The sequence below is a fragment of the Phoca vitulina genome, unplaced genomic scaffold (genome assembly GCF_004348235.1).
Source record: "Phoca vitulina isolate PV1807 unplaced genomic scaffold, GSC_HSeal_1.0 scaffold13, whole genome shotgun sequence".
NCBI lineage: Eukaryota > Metazoa > Chordata > Mammalia > Carnivora > Phocidae > Phoca > Phoca vitulina.
This window is the reverse complement of record NW_022589716.1, coordinates 3,083,283-3,100,308: the sequence shown is the minus strand read 5'-3', so window position 1 is coordinate 3,100,308 and position 17,026 is coordinate 3,083,283. Positions and strand designations below refer to the sequence as shown.

The 17,026-nt window shown below is 59.3% G+C and overlaps 3 protein-coding genes across 7 annotated transcripts in view; 1 reads left to right on the top strand and 2 right to left on the bottom strand.

Moving 5' to 3' along the window:
• Nucleotides 1–8: 8 nt before the first annotated feature.
• Nucleotides 9–10,450, top strand: CRLF1 (cytokine receptor like factor 1; the record flags this gene model as incomplete). The annotated part of the gene is made up of 9 exons (XM_032412128.1): nt 9–57; nt 4,682–4,963; nt 5,288–5,417; nt 5,586–5,755; nt 6,773–6,930; nt 7,023–7,191; nt 9,523–9,710; nt 9,834–9,876; nt 10,390–10,450. Coding segments are annotated over 9 exons (1,203 nt in total), but the record flags the coding sequence as incomplete, so codon positions are not given.
• Nucleotides 10,451–11,013: 563 nt separating this feature from the next.
• REX1BD (required for excision 1-B domain containing) lies at nt 11,014–13,803 on the bottom strand. 3 transcript variants are annotated; one of them, XM_032412488.1, is made up of 5 exons: nt 13,685–13,798; nt 13,508–13,590; nt 12,922–13,126; nt 11,875–11,954; nt 11,014–11,244 (listed from the first exon to the last, which is right to left on the bottom strand). In XM_032412488.1, exons 1-5 carry the CDS (start codon nt 13,784–13,786, stop codon nt 11,172–11,174), a joined length of 543 nt encoding a protein of 180 aa, XP_032268379.1. In that variant the 5' UTR covers nt 13,787–13,798; the 3' UTR covers nt 11,014–11,171. The 3 variants fall into 3 exon arrangements, 2 of the variants coding, with proteins under 2 accessions (XP_032268379.1, XP_032268380.1); XM_032412489.1 differs by having other exon boundaries at nt 11,174–11,263; XR_004300423.1 differs by lacking the exon at nt 12,922–13,126 and having other exon boundaries at nt 11,016–11,244; nt 13,685–13,803.
• A 1,334-nt stretch (nt 13,804–15,137) lies between these two features.
• UBA52 (ubiquitin A-52 residue ribosomal protein fusion product 1) overlaps nt 15,138–17,026 on the bottom strand; it is a 3,722-nt gene continuing 1,833 nt past the window's right edge. For all 3 annotated transcript variants that reach the window (XM_032412495.1, XM_032412493.1, XM_032412494.1), the window contains exons 4-5: nt 15,429–15,531; nt 15,138–15,335 (exon numbers count right to left, since the gene is read on the bottom strand). In XM_032412495.1, coding sequence (XP_032268386.1) covers nt 15,242–15,335; nt 15,429–15,531 — 197 coding nt within the window. In that variant the 3' untranslated portion in view covers nt 15,138–15,241. The remainder of the gene's footprint in view (nt 15,336–15,428; nt 15,532–17,026) is intronic.

The following is a 17,026-nucleotide window of genomic DNA, read 5'->3' as shown; positions in this document are numbered from 1 at the left end:
TGCTGCCCCTACTGCTACTCTGCGTCCTCGGGGCGCCGAGAGCCGGATCAGGAGCCCGTGAGTACCCGGCGTCCTGTTCCCTTCTTCCCGCCTGGGCCGGGAGCGTGCGCCCCGGGGGCAGCTGCGGGGGGAGGGGGCGCGGGCGCCACCTGGACGGCCCGGGAACAAAGGAAGGCGCCCCCGGCGCGGCCCTCGGGGCGCCCTCACCTGCGGGGCGCACGGAGCCGCAGTTCCCCCGCCCAAGGGTCCGGCTTCCGCGCCCTAGGCCTTCTTACCTGGGCCGCCCGGCTGGGGATACCCGGCCCTGACCCGGGGGGCCGGGGGGAGCCGCGGCCTGGGATTCTCTGAACTCCGGGACGCGGCGGGTGCACGCAACAGCGCCCGCGGACTCGGAGCGGTAGAGACCGAGGGGCACCGCTCCCGGGCAGGGGCGCACGCGGTAGGCGCGTTGGGTGCTGGCCCTGGGCGGCCCCCCCCCCAGTGGAGGGATGAGCCCCGCGAGGAAGGCGGGGCGGCGGGAGGGGGGCCGCTCTGGCCGCCTGGCGCGCGGCCCGGGGTCCCCGGGGACGCGCCTCTCCGCGGGCCGGCGCCGCCGCCCTCCCCTGGCGGGACCCCGCGCGCGGGGGTCCGCGGAGTCCCAGCCACCGGCGGGCTCGGAACCATTCCTGGCCAGGCTGCGCGTGGCTGAGAGCCTCCAGCGAGAGAAATCTTTGTGAGCGAGTGGGTGAGAGGGAGAGGGAGAAGGAGCCAGCGAGTCCGGGCACCGCGGGCCCAGCCTTGGTCGGGGCGGGGGCGGGGGGGGCCACCGGGAACCCACAGCCCCGCAGGCCGAGACCCCTGCCCTGTCAGGAGCTCCTGGGCTGCGGCACTTTCTGTCCCCCCACCCGAAGCACACCCCCTCCAGGACACCGTTTCTACATCCAGACCCTCTCTGGGACACACCCAGAGACACACAAAGACACACTGGCTTGTGGCCCGTCGCCCTCGCCCTCAGATGAGCGCACACTGCATCCCAGATGCACATTGGCGCACCATCGGGGCGCGCACACACACATTCCACATTCGTGCTCACACACATTCCGCAGGGGGAGGCAGCACAGGGGTATAGAGGCAGAGCCTGCCCTAGACGCTCACAACGGCTGCAGGCACCCCATCCAGGCGCTCAGGTCCATTCGGGCCAGCACCCATTGCTCCCCAGGCCGTCCCACACTGAACAGAGCTGTTTGCAAGCTTCCTTTGGTGCACCTCCAGAAAGGACAGGGTCTGGGCACCCCCGGGGGCACTTAGTGAAAGCCCAGCCTGCCCAAGGTGCCTGGGCAGGTGAGGGGCTGCCCCAGGCCCTCCTGGGGTCCCTGGCAGTTCTGCTAGACAGTGAGCAGCGCCTGTAAAGACTACTCTTAGTGACCGGCTTTGTTTCCCAGCTCAGAGAGCAGCAGGCAAAGGTGGTGGTGCTTGGAGGGATTGTTGTGCGTGTGTTTTTTCCTTTAAGGGGGAAGAAATTAAATAAAAAAGATTCTCACACCTCAGCAATATGTTTCTACTTACGGTGTGTCTTAGCACCTGACCAGCAGGCGGGTGGGTCGTAAAGTGTGTGTGCAGGTACCAGCGGGACAGGAGATGGGGACCCCTGTCGGGACCCTGGGATGGAGGCCACCCTCCTGCCTTGCTTGCAGAGAATCTCACACTTTTCCCTTTTAAAACACATGGTGTTCCTTTTTAATAACGGCAGTGGCTCCAGATTGGGAAGGGAGAAGGAAAAAACTTTTAAAGGCCCCAGCTCTGTGTGAAAGTCAGGGAGGCAGGGAGCAAGGGGGTGGGGGTGGCTGTCCAAAAGCTTAGCTCAGGGATCTGCTTTGGGGAGCCTTCTAGGAGGCCCCCCAAACCAGGCAAGGGCCCCCACGACCTTAGTGGGCTGTTCCCAGCTGCTTTGCCTGGCTTGGAATGTGTGCATCCAGGTCCCCCCCCCCCCCCCCCCCCCCCCCGCCTTGGCCCATTGTTTGGGGAGGCCTGAAGGGAGTTGGGAGCCTGCTGGGACCCCAGAGCTGGGAGGGGCTGGAATCTTAATAGTTCCTAGGTGCTGCAATGTGTTGGGCCCTCTGGACATCATGATCTCATCTCATTAATCTCCCCAACAGGTAGAACTTATTTTCCTCCCATTTTATGGAGGAGGAAACTGAGAACTGGAAAGGGGAAACCAGTCGCTCAGGTGCTCCAGCTGGGATTGGCACCGCCGTCCCAGGAGAAGTCCTCCCTCTGACCTTTTCTGGTGGAACGTGGTGGTGGTGGAGGGGGGGACTGGCCTGTCCAGGCCCGCCTGGCCTTGCCCTCTCGCCCTGTCCCCCGCCCAGCCCCAGGAGGGCAGCTGCAGCTGCTGGCAGGCAGTCCACGCCAGCCCAGGCCAGGCGGGTGTGGCAGAGGGGCAGTGCCCCCCAGCCAAGACCCCCCAGAGAGCTCCTTCCTGGCTAGACCCTGCTGGTGGGTGGGGGGCCGGAGGGGCGTGACCTACCCCCAAAGGGTTGAGACTGGGCCTTGGGGTCCAGGCAGGCCCGGCCGTGCCTCCCACCCTGTTGGGGGGGCCCAGGCAGGAAGCGGTGGGTGGGCCGGGGCAGAGACGCTGGCACGCCCGAGTTCATGCCGAAGGAATTCCGAATTAGCGGGCGGCTGGCTGCCTGGGACCTCCGGGGCGGCCCCCTGGCCCCCGCCCCCGGCCGCCCCCGCCTCCTCGGCTCTGGCCCGCTCAGCCGGCTCCTTCGCACGGACGCCGAGACCTCCGGCGAGCCCTGGGCCAAGCCCCAAACGCAACTGTGATCCCAGGCTCCAGCAAGAAATGGCCCTCAAGCCAAGTTTGCCCCGGAAAATTGTCAGGGCCGGCCTGGAGAACCGCGTCCACCCCACCTCGCCCATCTGGGGCAGTGAGGGCCAGCACAGGGCAGCCGCTGCCATTCAGAGTGCCTCCCAAGGGCCCAGGATCACCCTGTCCTTGGCTGCCATCTCACAGAATCTGGGCTACCTCCCCCTGTCCTCTGCTGCCCTCCCCCCACTCCCTTTTTACAGCTGCCTGGGGATCCTTTTAAAATGTAAATCCTCCCCTGTGCGGAGCCCTGGAATAACCCCTCCCTGCAGGTCTGGCTCTGCTGATCTCCCAGACCTCATTCCCCACCACTCCTGCCCCAGGACCTTTGCACTTGCTGTTCCCACAGCCTGGTACTCTCTCCTAGATATTTCCATGGTGACTTCTTTCACTTTTTTCAGGTCTCAGCTCAAATGCCTCCCCAGATAGGCCTCCTGGGCCATTGAGCTGCCACCACTACCATGTGCTTCACGTTCTCATATTTATTTGTTCTTTCTCCTGTTGCTCCCTTGGATTCAAGGCCCACAAGGGCAGGAATTTTGAGTATCTTGGTCACCATTGTGCCTCCAGCTCCTGGCAAACTATAGGTGCCCCATGCATGGATGCATGAATGAATGAATGAACAAATGAATGAATGAGTCCTCACAACTGCTGCTGGTGGAGGGAGAGGCCCCTTCCCAGAGGCTCAAAGACATAAAATGAATGGGCCAAGCTTCCGCAGTGAGCTGGGAGCATTTGAACCCCGGTCAGCCTGGTTTAAAGGTCCCACAGGGTTGTTCCTTAAGACAATATTTTCACTCCTCTCAAACGTGTGGTTGATACCATGATGCGCACTTCCCAGATGGGGAGACTGGGGCTCAGAGAGTGGTATCAGGGTCTTGGACTGTGCGACCCCTCGCCCTTATCTGGACCTTGACTTCTCCTCAGATAAAAACAGACTCCTCTTAGGTTCTGACCTCCAGAAGGGGAAGCCCTTGGCATCTGAGACCCTCATGCCCAGCACCCAGTTCACACACAATCCTGTTTAGGAAGTCACTTTCCATCTAATCTTCACAATGGCCTTAGGGATCATGAGCTTTCTTGTTCCCATTTTGCAGATTAGGAAAAATGAGTTGAAAGAAAGAACAATGATGCCAAGTCCCTTTGGGTGGGGTTTGGGGGCCTAGAGTTTGCCCCAGCCTCCTTCAGTTCCAGCAACAGCACAGAGCAGAACTCTGGAGACCAACAAATCGGGGTTTAAATTGTGTGCCCTTTCCTCACTCAGTGACTTTGGGCAAGAGATAATTTCTCAGAGCCTCAGTTTTTTCATCCACAAAATAAGAAGGATTCTAGTAGGAGTCAGGGCACCCTTTTTTAGAAGCGTCTTTCCCCCCAAAGACACACTGTGTGTGAGGTTCTAGGGGTACAAATCTTTTTTTTTTTTCCTAATTGCCAAGACTAAAATGAAATAAATAAAAGAAAAAAAGCAGAATGTAATAGTTGTCAGAACTACGGGCCGAGCAAGATTTACTTGAATCTGAGTGGACATTTATGCCTGCGTTTTGTGTCCACTCCCAGAGCCTTGAGCAAGTCGGTGAAGAAGCATCTTGGAAGGACCTGAGTTGTGGAATCACACAGTCCTGGGGCTGAATTTTGGTTTGGCCACCAACCTTGGGCTGGTCACTTGGCCTAATTGAACCTCAGTTTCCTCCATGTAAAATGGGAGGGAGACCATAGGAAACAGCTCCTTCGCAGGACTGCCATGAGTCCTGGAGGTCCTGGCATGGTGGGGGACGGGGGGCTCAGGGCGACTCCATCTCAGGCCTGACAGGCCCTCCTCTCTGACCCCAGACACGGCTGTCATCAGCCCCCAGGACCCCACGCTCCTCATCGGCTCCTCCCTGCAGGCCACGTGCTCAGTGCACGGGGACCCACCAGGCGCCACAGCTGAGGGCCTCTACTGGACCCTCAACGGGCGCCGCTTGGCCCCGGAGCTCTCCCGTGTGCTCAACGCCTCCACCCTGGCCCTCGCCCTGGCCAACCTCAACGGATCCAGGCAGCAGTCTGGCGACAACCTTGTGTGCCACGCTCGGGACGGCAGCATCCTGGCTGGTTCCTGCCTCTATGTTGGCTGTAAGTGGGCCCCCAGAATAAGCAGGGGTAACTCTTGGGAGCCGCATCTTCCTCTGGAGAGGGGCATGAATCATGGGCCCTCTGGCCCCTGACTGACAGTGGGCATGCCGGCACAGATGGAGAGGTAGGGACCTCTGGGGTGGAAATGAGAGCCTGGAACCCCCACCCCTATCCCCAAGAGACTCCAGGCAGGCTGTCAGGTCAACATCCGCTCTGTTCAACCCTCCTTCCACTCCAAGGTGGGGGCCCAGCTGGTGGCTAGCAACTTCTCCACCTATCCAGGGCTGGTCCAGACCCTCAGCCCCCTGCACCCCCCTTCCCCAGTGCCCCCAGAGAAACCTTTCAACATCAGTTGCTGGTCCAAGAACATGAAGGACCTGACATGCCGCTGGACGCCGGGGGCCCATGGGGAAACCTTCCTCCACACCAACTACTCCCTCAAGTACAAGCTGAGGTTGGTGGTGGCCCTTGGGTGACGCGTGTTCCAGCCTGGCTGTGAGGCCTTGGCAAAGCCCACCCTCTCCAAGCCCGGTGTCCCGTCTGCACTCTGGGGCTGCCACGGGGAGGTCTGGGGGGCCTGAAGGGTCCGTCGTGTGTCCTCACACCCCCTTCTGCCCCGCAGGTGGTACGGGCAGGATAACACGTGTGAGGAGTACCACACCGTAGGGCCTCATTCCTGCCACATCCCCAAGGACCTGGCTCTCTTTACACCCTATGAGATCTGGGTAGAGGCCACCAACCGACTGGGCTCGGCCCGCTCTGATGTGCTCACGCTGGACATCCTGGATGTGGGTGAGCCCCCCACCCCAGCTGCTAGGCCCACAAGGGATCCTGCACCCCCTCTCCTAGCTCAGCTCTCGGCTGCAGCTCCAGCCCCAACCCTGCTGGTTGGGGCCGGGAAGAACTAGGCATCCACCCATAGGTCCCCAGTCCCCTGAAGCAGCCAGGATACCCCCACTCTGTGGAGAACACCTGGCCTGGCTGCCTCCCCCTCGGCAGCCCAGGTGTGCAGGAGGGGGCCCCGGGGGAGCTGGGAGGGGGCGCCCAGGTCGGGAGGCGCCCCAGGAAGCCTCAGCCTGGAGCTGGGGGGGGGGGTGCGCAGGCGGGAGGCAGGAAACGGATGATCTGCGAGCAGAATTGGGCCTAATCTAATTAGGGTGTTTCTCAGCCCCAAGCAGGCCTGTGCCTTAACCCTTTCAGACCCTTACTAAGGCCTCAGGGGGAGAGGCCAGACCTCCATGCTGCCCACAGGGCTCCCAGAAGGATCCCCAGAAGGCTGGTAGCCGCCCCCGACCCCAGTCTGCTTCCTGCTTTGCTTCCTCAAGTCCTAAAGCTGCAGTGAGCAGGTTCTAAGCCTCAGTTTTCCCTTTGCACCAGCAAGGCTGTCCTATTGAAAACCTCTGCAAAGTAGGAAGGATCTGGAGGTGCAGGTGGGCAGTGGGGGGTCAGGAGGAGCTTCCCAGGGGTCTGGCAGCCTGCTGGCCCCCTGGCCTCCTGGGCATAATAATAACAATGTCATCAGCCAGGCAGTGTCTGCTTTTCCATCGGTCCCTGAAGATAGGATTATATTTCTCCTGTCACAGATAATAACGGTGATAACAGCTAACATTAATTGAATGCTTCTAGGTGCTGAGTGTTTCCCAAATACTGTCTAATGTAATCCACCCTTCTGGAAGGGGGGAGGGGGGAGAGGGCAGAACAGAGGCAGGTGCCACCCAAGCCATGTGCTCTGAGATTTGAACCCAGATGGGGGCCAGCCAGGTCCAAGGAGGGCTGAGTGATTAAGCCCTGCCCTGCCCCGTCTCTCAGTGACCACCGACCCCCCACCCGACGTGCACGTGAGCCGAGTCGGGGGCCTGGAGGACCAGCTGAGTGTGCGCTGGGTTTCCCCACCGGCCCTCAAGGACTTCCTCTTCCAAGCCAAGTACCAAATCCGCTACCGGGTGGAGGACAGCGTGGATTGGAAGGTGCCTGACAATCCCCCCTGTCCCTCAGCTCCCACCCCACTCTGCGCCTCCCCGCCCCCACCTCTGGCCTCTGACCCTGCCATTGCCACCAGGTGGTGGACGATGTCAGCAACCAGACCTCGTGCCGCCTGGCCGGCCTGAAGCCGGGCACAGTCTACTTCGTGCAAGTGCGTTGCAATCCTTTTGGCATCTATGGCTCCAAGAAGGCAGGGATCTGGAGCGAGTGGAGCCACCCCACGGCCGCCTCCACCCCTCGCAGTGGTGAGCACCCCAGCAGGGCTGGGTGGTCAGGAGACCAGTCCCAAAGCAGCCAAAGCCTTTGTTTCTTTGTTTCCTCCAAGAGAGCAGAGTTCTCAAATTGGTGGCCCTTAGGGGCCAAATCTGGTCCTTGGATCCATTTTCTTTGACCTGTCATTTGAAAAAAAAAAAGTTTGACCTACTTGCGGACATTTAAAAACAGGAAGTTTTCACACAAATATCCTAGGTTTCCTAGAAAGATTGTCTAGAAAATGTTGGGGCGCCTGGCTGGTTCAGTCGGAAGAGCATGTGACTCTTGATCTCGGGGTTGTGAGTTCGAGCCCCACGTTGTGTGTAGAGATTAGTTAAAAATGAAATTTTTTTTTTTTTTAAGATTTTATTTATTTGAGAGAGAGAGCGAGGGAGAGAGAGAGAGCATGAGTCGGGGGGGGGCAGAGGGAAAGGGAGAAGCAGACTCCCCCCTGAGCAGGGAGCCTGATGCAGGGCTCAATCCCAGGGCCCTGGGATCATGACCTGAGTGGAAGGCAGATGCTTAACCGACTGAGCCACTCAGGCACCTCTAAAAATAGAATCTTTAAGCAAGAAAATGTAACAGGACACAGCCAGAGTGTGTCCACAGCCCCTATCAGGCCCCATCATTCAGGGGCCTCACTCTCCAGTTGCCCCACCCCCACCCGGCACATTTTGCCCACCTGTGCCCTCTCTCGAGTCCCTAAAGACAAGGGAGTTTGAGACCTCTGCTTCTGAGGCTGATCGGCTACCAACTCTCCCTCTGATGGGCCTTGGGTTCCCTTTCTGATCAAGGTGGGGGGTGGGGACAATCAGGAGCCTGGATCTGACTTCCCTTGCCCTCTGGGGTTTCTCTAAGCCCATGATCCTCCATTCTCTCCTTGGTGAAATGTTACGAAATACGTTAATTGAAATGTCTGGCCTCAGCTTTTCCATCTGGAAAGTGGGCACAATAATACCCACCTCAGGCTATTGTTAGGGTTAGATGAGATAACCCAAGAAAGTGCACTCGTGGTGGGCGCCATCTAAGTGTTTGCAGGTAGTAGTGACCAAGGCTCCCATCTCTTGCTCCCCCATGATTTCCCCCCCTCCCGAAGGGAATCCCTTTTCTCAGGTGAGGACACTGAGGCCCTAGGACGTTCAGCCAGCCCCCAAAGTCACACAGGGATCTGAACTCAGTTTCCTGGAAAGTCCAGGCCCATGCTCGTGGGATGATGGGGAAACTGAGGCCCAGAGGGGGGGTCCCAAAGCTAGGGAGGGACAGAGCCAGGCTCCAGCCAGTTCCCCAGCCCCCATCCTGGGCCCCTCCAGGTTCTGGGGGTGGGCGGGATCTACGACGGCCGGGAGGGGCCTGCGCCTTGGCCCCTGCTCGTGCCCAGCACCTGCGATTCTTGCACGGGAGCCAGCAGGCGGCTGCGTCCGCTGGAGAGGCTGGGGAGGCCGGGGGAGGCCAGCAGGGGCGGTGGGGGCCGTGGCCGTGCCAGGGCCTGTCAGCGGGTTCCCGGCGTTATTTATGATGTGAGGCCGATGTCCTTATCTGCCGGCCTGCTAGGGGCTGGCTGCGGTCGGCAGCTGGACCGACAGGCCGGCCTCCCACCTGGCCCTCCCAGCCCACTCCCCATCCCACTGGCTCCCGCTCTCAGGCCTGTCCTGGGGACTGCCTCCCCGCCGCCCCCCCTCCGGGTCTCCTCTGTCTCCCTTCATCCCTCTGTCATTCTCTTCCCCTGTACCTCTCTGCATTTTTGCCTTTTTTGGTTTCTGTGTCCCTACACGCCCATGGTCTCTGTCTCTGCCTGCTGCAGCCCTCTCTTGATCTCGCCCTTTTCTATTCCTCTGCATCTCTTTGGCTGTCCCCTATTGCTTTGGCCCTCTCCACATCTCCCTGTCTCGCCTTGTCTCCATCTTTCCATCTTTCCATCTCTGCCTCTCTCTCTCTCTCTCTCTCTCTCTCTCTCTCTCTCTCCAGCTCTCCCTCACTCGTGTCTCTCTTGCCCTTTCTCCGTCCCTTGCTCTGGGTCTGGGTCTCATCCCTCTGGCCCTGGCTCCTCTCCTTCTTCCCCTCCCTTTCACTCACACCTGGCTCAGGCCACGGGAATCAGGTTCCTGCAGGAGACATGGGGGAGGAGCCCCCTCCTTCCCCTGCCTCCCACCTCCTCCGGGGCTCAGCTGGGCCGCTGTGCTGAGCGATGCAGAGGACCCGATCCGGAGACACCGGGAGGGAGGTGCCCAAGGGGAACACGGTCCCGCCGAGCCGCGGAACCTCCCTCTCCTGCCCTCGCGCGCCCTCTGCCGGGCGCGCCGTGACGCTGCCGCTCCCCCCATCAGAGCGCCCGGGCCCGGGCGGCGGGGCGTGCGAGCCGCGGGGCGGCGAGCCGAGCTCGGGGCCGGTGCGGCGCGAGCTCAAGCAGTTCCTGGGCTGGCTCAAGAAGCACGCGTACTGCTCGAACCTGAGCTTCCGCCTCTACGACCAGTGGCGAGCCTGGATGCAGAAGACACACAAGACCCGCAACCAGGTAGGAAGGAGGGACCGGCGGGCGAGGAATGGAGTGGTGGGGGCAGAGAGGGAATTGGGCTGCGGGGGGGAAAGGGGGGAGGTCCGCAGCCCCCAGACACTGCCTCCTTCCTTCCAAGCACAGGACGAGGGGATCCTGCCCTCGGGCAGACGGGGCACGACGAGAGGTAAGGGAAGCCCACCCCAGCTGGGTGGGTGGGCAGGGAGGGAGACAAGGGCCCCTCCTCGTGGCCACAGGCCGTGGGCCCCCCCACCCTCAGCCTTAGAGTTGTTGAGATGGAATCCCTTCCTCCATCTCCTATTTATCAGCATTTCCTAACACCCAGTGATTGCCTGGTCCTGTGGCCTTCAGCCTAGTAAAAGCATCTGACCCCCGCAAATGTCCAAAGTGGAGCATAATCCTCAGGAATGAACATACTCATCCCAGTTAGCATGTATGAGCACCTACTGCATGCTCACCCTGTGCCAAGAGCTTTACCCACAGGAGACCCCTTGGGACAAACAGATATTCTTACTTCTCAAAGGGGAAAACCAAGGCCCTGAGAGGGGGCAGTACCCTACCCAAGGTCCCCAAGCTGAAAGTGGCAGGACCAGGACCTGAAGTGGGGCTTCCTCAATTGCTCTGTGGTACTGGCCCCTCCCAGGCTCCCTGCTTAGCTTGGCTTCCCCTCTGCCTGCAGGTCCTGCCAGATAAGCTCTAGGGACTGGGGCCACCCTCCCTGCTGCGTGGAGACACGGGGGCCGCACCCAGACTGGGGGCAAACTCTGTACCCTCACCTCAGGGCACCCAAGCACCCTCGGCAGGAGCTGGGGTGGGTATTCTGAGGGTAACAACATCTTTGGCCTCCACGTGAGGCCACTCTTGGGTGCAACTCCAGTGGGGGTGTGTGTGAGGGTTGGCTAAGCTGCCAGGGCTGGGGGTGAAGAAGGGCCATTGCTTCCCCCCCCCCCGCCCCATCCAGGACCCCTACAAAGAGTCTTTTTAAATAAACAAGCTATTTAGGTGCCCTGATTGTGAAGATATTTGGGGCTGGATTGGCCCAGGGTAGGGGCTGTGGGGTTTAGAGAAAGCATGAGGAATCCTAATGACCGTATGGGATTGGAATCTTTACATCCCAGAATTTCAGACTCTCCAGGAGGTGAACTATCTGGCTTTAAACTCATTGGAGGGTGTGATTCAAAAGGCCAGCTCTACTGGGAGCGGGGGGTGGGGGTGTCTTGCACCTGCCATCCCTGGCCTTGTGGGGCCTCCTCCCCGGGGACACCCGTCCCAGCACCCCAGGACACAGAGACAGTGAAGCAGCTGCAAATGAAGGGTCCTTTATTGTGGGAGTCACAGCAAACTCAAGGGCTGTCAGCAACCTGGTGGAGCGTGACCCCAGCCAGCTGACAGTCCAGGGGTGGGCTGGGTGCCATTCACGCCATTTCCCATGTCCCTCGGCGTGTCCCTGGGGAGCCACCATCACTCGGCAGATTCTGCATCAAACCTAAGGTCCTGAAGAACCTCGCTGATTGCTTCCATGGTTTTAATTACCCTACAAGAGCGGATCGGGACTATAAATAAAACCCAGATGGGGAGAATTAGCCGCCATTGCGCAGCTCCTAGGGGGCTGTGCAAGCCCCGGGCCCTCCTGCCTACCGCCAAAGTTCCAGTGGCCAAGAGGACCATTTGCTGCCAGGGAAGGAGGGGTGGTCTGTGGGTGAGGGTGGGCAGAGACAAAAAGCCACCTTGGTGGGTGCCATCCGAAGATGTGCTGTGTCACAGAGCAGAGAGCCTGTGGGCGAGCACTCGGGTGTGTGCTGGATGGGGGCTGGAGGCAGGAATGTGCAGGCCTGTGTCTGGTGGGCCTGGGCAACCACGTCCAAGCTCAAAGTACAGCCATGTGAGCGGGATTGGCATGTGTGAGGCGCCCAACTGTGTCCCGGAAATGCACGGCGAGTCTGGTGTGAAATTGCAGGGCGCGTGCACTTGGGAGCAATGTGTGCTGTATGTCTGGGAGCCACCAGGTCAGGACTCCAGTGTGCATACCCTGAGGGTTGTGTGCAGGTCCAGAGGGTCAACCCAGTATGACCGTGCCAGCCCTGGGGCACAGCTGGCTAGGGATGGGTGCCTGAAGGTGCATGTGCAAATCTACCACCGCCACCCCCTGGGAAGGAGTGCTCACTTCATCTTCAGCTGGTGCATCTCCAGAGTGTTCTCCTGCCCAGACAGCTCTGGTGCCCCCATCAGCTGCAGCAGGGCCACCTGGTAAGGGCAACAGGGAGGCCGTCACAGCCGGCAGAGACCCTCCCCTGCCCTCCCACACAGATCAGGGAGGGAGACGCAGAAGCACCCAGAAAGGCAACGATGACCCAGAGCCTCAAGGGGCGGTGCCTCGCACGGGAGGAGTCTGGGATTCAGTTTAAAGGGGCTCCTGAGGAGGACGGGGTGGGCAGGCCCTAGAGTGAGTGGGTGGTGCCGCGTGGGTGTGGTCGCAGGAAGGCGTGGTATGGGAACAGCGGAGAAGGCTCAGCCTGGAATTGGTGACAGGGGTGGAGCAGGCAGGGCCTCATAGTCTCAAGGATGTGGCAGGGCGTTATAATCCCAGGGTGGAAGTAGGCCAAACACCTAGACTGGGATTGGGGTCTCCTAAAGCAGCGTGGCCTGGAAATCCCAGGTTGGAGGGTGATGTGGGCGTGGCCTCAGGTGGGCTGGGTCTGGGAATATTGTGTTTCGGCCAGGATTGGCTGTAGGGGCAGAGTAGGCGGGGCCTTGGAACCCTAGAGGAGGAGCAGGCCCAGAACCTAGGCTGGGATTAGGGTTACTCAAGAGGGGGCGTGCCGTGGAAATTCACACTCTCCAATGTGCAGGGGGCTGAGGGCCAGACCTGAGGCAATGGGAACAGCCAAAGGGGTAGGAGCGGAGTTGGGGCCCGGCCCTGGGCATCCCGGCAAAGCGCTGGGGCTGCGGGAGGGAATGAGATGAAGTGGGCCTGTCCTGGGACTAAACAAAACCTGAATGACCCGGAGAAGAACTGGAGGGGTCAGAGCCAGAGAATCCCGAGTGAAACCTTAGTGGAGTTTTGAGGTGGAAAAGGAAGAAGGGGGGTCTGGGGCGCCGGGGGTGGGGTTGCGGCGGGGGCCGGATTCTGGCCCCTCCCCCATGAGGCTCACAGCGGGCCGTGACAGACCAGGCGCTGTGCGGGGGACAGGGGCTGGGGGTGGGGCCTCACCGTGGCCAGGCGAGTCTGCTCCAGCTGTTGCAGGCTACGCACGTGGCTCGCGAGCAGCGGCTGCCCTCTGGGCCCGGCCAGCTCGGCCTCCACCGCCAGCACCTCTCGCGAGGCGGCCGCGAAGGCCTGGGTCACCTCGTGCACCGTGCTCCGGTAGCGCGGGAAGTCGTAGGGCGGGCCGCTTCGCAGGTACTGGAGGTGGCCTCTGCGGCAGGTGGGGGTCCTGAGGCTACGCCCTCAGGTTCTCAGGCCCTGCACCCGCACTGACCACCTGAAAGCCCCCAGGAAGTGTCCCTGGACCCCAGAGTGTGGAGGACGCTCTCTGACTCCCGCAGGGTAACCGGAGATGGGCCCACTCCTGCGCTTGGGGAAGGGCGAGACGCCACGTGCAGTGGTCCATCCGGCAGTGGGGCCGCACCCTGGGTCCCAGAGGGGGAAAGCAAAGATCTGGTGCCCCAGCGAATCCCGCCCCACCTCTGACAACGCAGCCGCACGGGGATCCAGCTCCGCCCCCAGGCACGCCCATCCCCGGAGCCGGCAGGGGCTGCACTCTGCGACCCCCGCCCACCCCTGCGCCCGCACTTACTCCTCCAGCCGGCGGAAGGCCTGCGCGCGCTCAGCCTGCAACTGGTGGATGCGCTGCACCAGCGCCCGGATCGGGGCATCTTTCTACGGAGCGGGGGGCATGGCTGGGGCATGAAGCCGGCGCCCCCAAGCCTGCACCGCCCACCCCGCGCCTGTTCCTGCTCGAGCCCGGGCTCACCCAGGGCCACGCTGGCTCCTCGCGCTCCGGGACACCGGCAGCCACTGCAGTACCGGGCACCGAGGGGACGGCGGAGTCCGCCGCGGCCTCGGCAGTGATCATGACTGCGCAGCCCCGGCCCCGCCCAGGACTACGGTGCTCCGCTGCGCCAGGCGCCCCCTGCAGGCCCGGAGGTTTTCCAACCTCAGCCTGTGGCCAGCTAAAACGGAAACCTGAAGATCCGGAGCAAAGACCGGAGTCTTAGGCCTCACCTGCTCCACCCACCCCCCTGCTTGTTCCCGTCGAGCGCGAGCGCTTGCTGTCTATGGTGTTGGTCCTCGAATGTAAGGCTTCGTATACAGCAAGGCCGACCCTCGGTTTGTATACATTTATCCCAACATCGACTTCATTTCAACCTCACATCCTGTCCCCACTCCAATAAAGAAAACAGAACCCGAGAGGTTATATTCTGTCGTCCAAGGTAACATGGCTGTGACATGAGGATTTGGATAGAGGTTCAATACTGGAGAGCCCAAAAGGCTGGAATCCAGCTGTTGAACAAATGTGGCAGGTACTACATGCACTGCTCAGAAATGACCTGGAAGAGGGCCTGTGCAAAGGCCCTCAGAGTCTGGGGTAGGCACAAGGCCAACAGGGCCTCATTTTAAGGGCAAGGCAGGCCTCGGAGCTTTCTGCTGGGGATACACTATGTAGTTTGAGCTTTGGGAAGCTTCTTTCTCCAGGGATAAACGTGGGAAAGGCCAGAAAGATATTGGTAGCCTAGCCCTAGGGAGCAGGGGGCAGTTGACAGGGGAAGGAGACCCATGAAAAATCAGACACCAGCCTTTAGCTGGCACCCCAGGTCTCAGCAGTACTACAGCATCACTGTCCTGGCCTGTCATCTGACACCAAGTCCAAATCACCCTGAGACTAGAGGATGGCCTTACCAGGGCCAGTCCAGGGCACTACAAAGTTCACCTGATTCTCAAGAGCATCAGCACAAGTTTTATAAACACCAAGGCTCACTCCTCCAAGATTGAGGTCATAGGTCTCAGGTGGGGCCCAGGTGCTCCTCATGTTCAGCAGAGAACAGGTTTTACACTAGGTGGGGTGTTGGTCTACCCACCCACCCTCAACACCTCCAGGGCACAGGCATGAAAGTCATCAAAGTGCCTAAGGAGGGCCCAGCCAGTGACATAGCTGACCTGCAGGCCCACAAGAGCCTGGGCTGGGGGGGGGGGGGGGGAGGGGTTCTTTATTCCCATTTATAGATGACAAAATCCAGATGTGCAGGTTCACTAGGCTATGTGGCAGAGAGCTGAGACCACAGCACATTTTATAGATGAGACAACCAGAACTCAAAGGACACAGGACGCTCAAGGGCTAGGCAGACTCAAGTGACAGGGAGTCCCTAAGGGAGAGGCCCACAACTCAACCAGCTCCTCGTTGGACAGACCAGCCACGCAGACACCAGTTACTGCTCCAGTCAATGAAAGGGAAACTTTATTGAGGCCCCAGGGCCTTGGGGCTCGGGCAGGAGGCTGCCCTGCGGGTAAAGGAAGAGCCGGTGGAGGGGCCTTATTTGACCTTCTTTTTGGGGCGCAGGTTGTTGGTGTGGCCGCACTTCTTCTTGCGGCAGTTGACAGCGCGGGGGTGCAGGCGAGCATAACACCTGCACAAAGACGAGAGAGACCGGTGAGGGCACACCCCAACCCTAAGCCCTCCCCACCAGGGCTGCCACCCACCCCCCTCTGAGAGTACATACTTGCGGCAGATCATCTTGTCGCAGTTGTATTTCTGGGCCAGCTGGCGGAGGGAAGGCTCGATGATGCCACCCCGGAGGCGAAGCACCAAGTGCAGGGTGGACTCTACAGGAGGGTTAAAGAGAGACAGTGACTAAGCCTGGCCCCAGCACCTCAGGTGCAGAGTAGGGTCCTCCAGACCAGAGCTTCTCAAATGTGATGGGGTATTCTATACACAGATGGCCACACTGGCTCAGACCGCCCCACAGAACCTCCATCTCACTTCCCACTAGCCCCTGGGGAGTCTGAGGCTAATACATGCCAACTATAGTGTGCATCACGGTTTCCTGACAGACAAGGCAATTTCTAAGTGGTGCAAAGATGAACTTTCACCTTGCTGAGCAAAATAATTAAATCTAGTTGCTACAAAAAGTGACATCAAGGGGGTGCCTGGCTGGCTTAGTCAGGAGAACATGTGACTCCTGACAATAAAATTTTTTATTTTTATTTACTTATTTTTTAGAAGATTTTATTTATTTGTCAGAGAAAGAGCGAGCACAAGCAGAGGGAGCAGCAGGCAGAGGCAGAAGCAGATTTCCCACCAAGCAAGGAGGCTGATGCGGGGCTCGATCCCAACCCTGAGATCATGACCTGAGCCAAAGGCAGATGTTTAACTGACTGAGCCACCCGGGAGTTCCCAAAATCTTTCTTTTTAAAAAATTTTATTTATTTTAGAGAGAGAGAACACGAGTAGGGGAAAGGGCAGAGAGAATCCCAAGCAGACTCCCCGCTGGGCCTGATCTGGGGCTGGATCCTAGGACCCTGAGCTCATGACCCCCGCTGAAATCAAGAGTCGGTCACTTAACCTACTGAGCCACCCAGGTGCCCCAAAATAAACTCTTTGGGGGAAAAAAAAATGTGGCACCAATTTTTACAATAGTGATACAATTTCTCTTATCACCTTTTTTTTTAAACATTTTATTTTATCATTTTAAAGATTTTATTTGTCAGAGAGAGACGAGAGAGAGAGTGCACAAGCAGGGGGAATGGCAGGCAGAGGGAGAAGCAGGTTCCCAGCTGAGAAAAGAGCCTGATGTGGGACTCAATCCCAGGACCCTGGGATCATGACCTAAGCTGAAGGCAGATGCTTAACTGACTGAACCACCCAGGCATCCCTAAGATTTTATTTTTAAGTGATGCCTAGACCCGACAAGGGGCTTGAACTCACAACCCTGAGGTCAAGAGTCCCATGCTTTACTGAATGAGCCAGCCAGATACTGTTTTAGCGCATTTTTAAACAAAACAGTCTTAAAAGGGGCATCTGGGTGGCTCAGTCGTTTAGCGTCTGCCTTCGGCTCAGGTCATGATCCTGGGGTCCTGGGATCGAGCCCCGCATCGGGCTCCCTGCTCTGCTGGAAGCCTGCTTCTCCCTCTCCCACCTCCCCTGCTGTGTTCCCTCTCTCGTTGTGTCTCTGTCAAAATAAATAAATAAAATCTTAAAAAAAAAAAAAGTCTAAAAAAAAAAAAAAAAAGGTAAGCAAGTAAGCAAGAACATGAGAAACCACTGCCACTTGGAAACCTAAGTGGAGACCGTAAGATCCTTCCCCCCAACAAAAACATT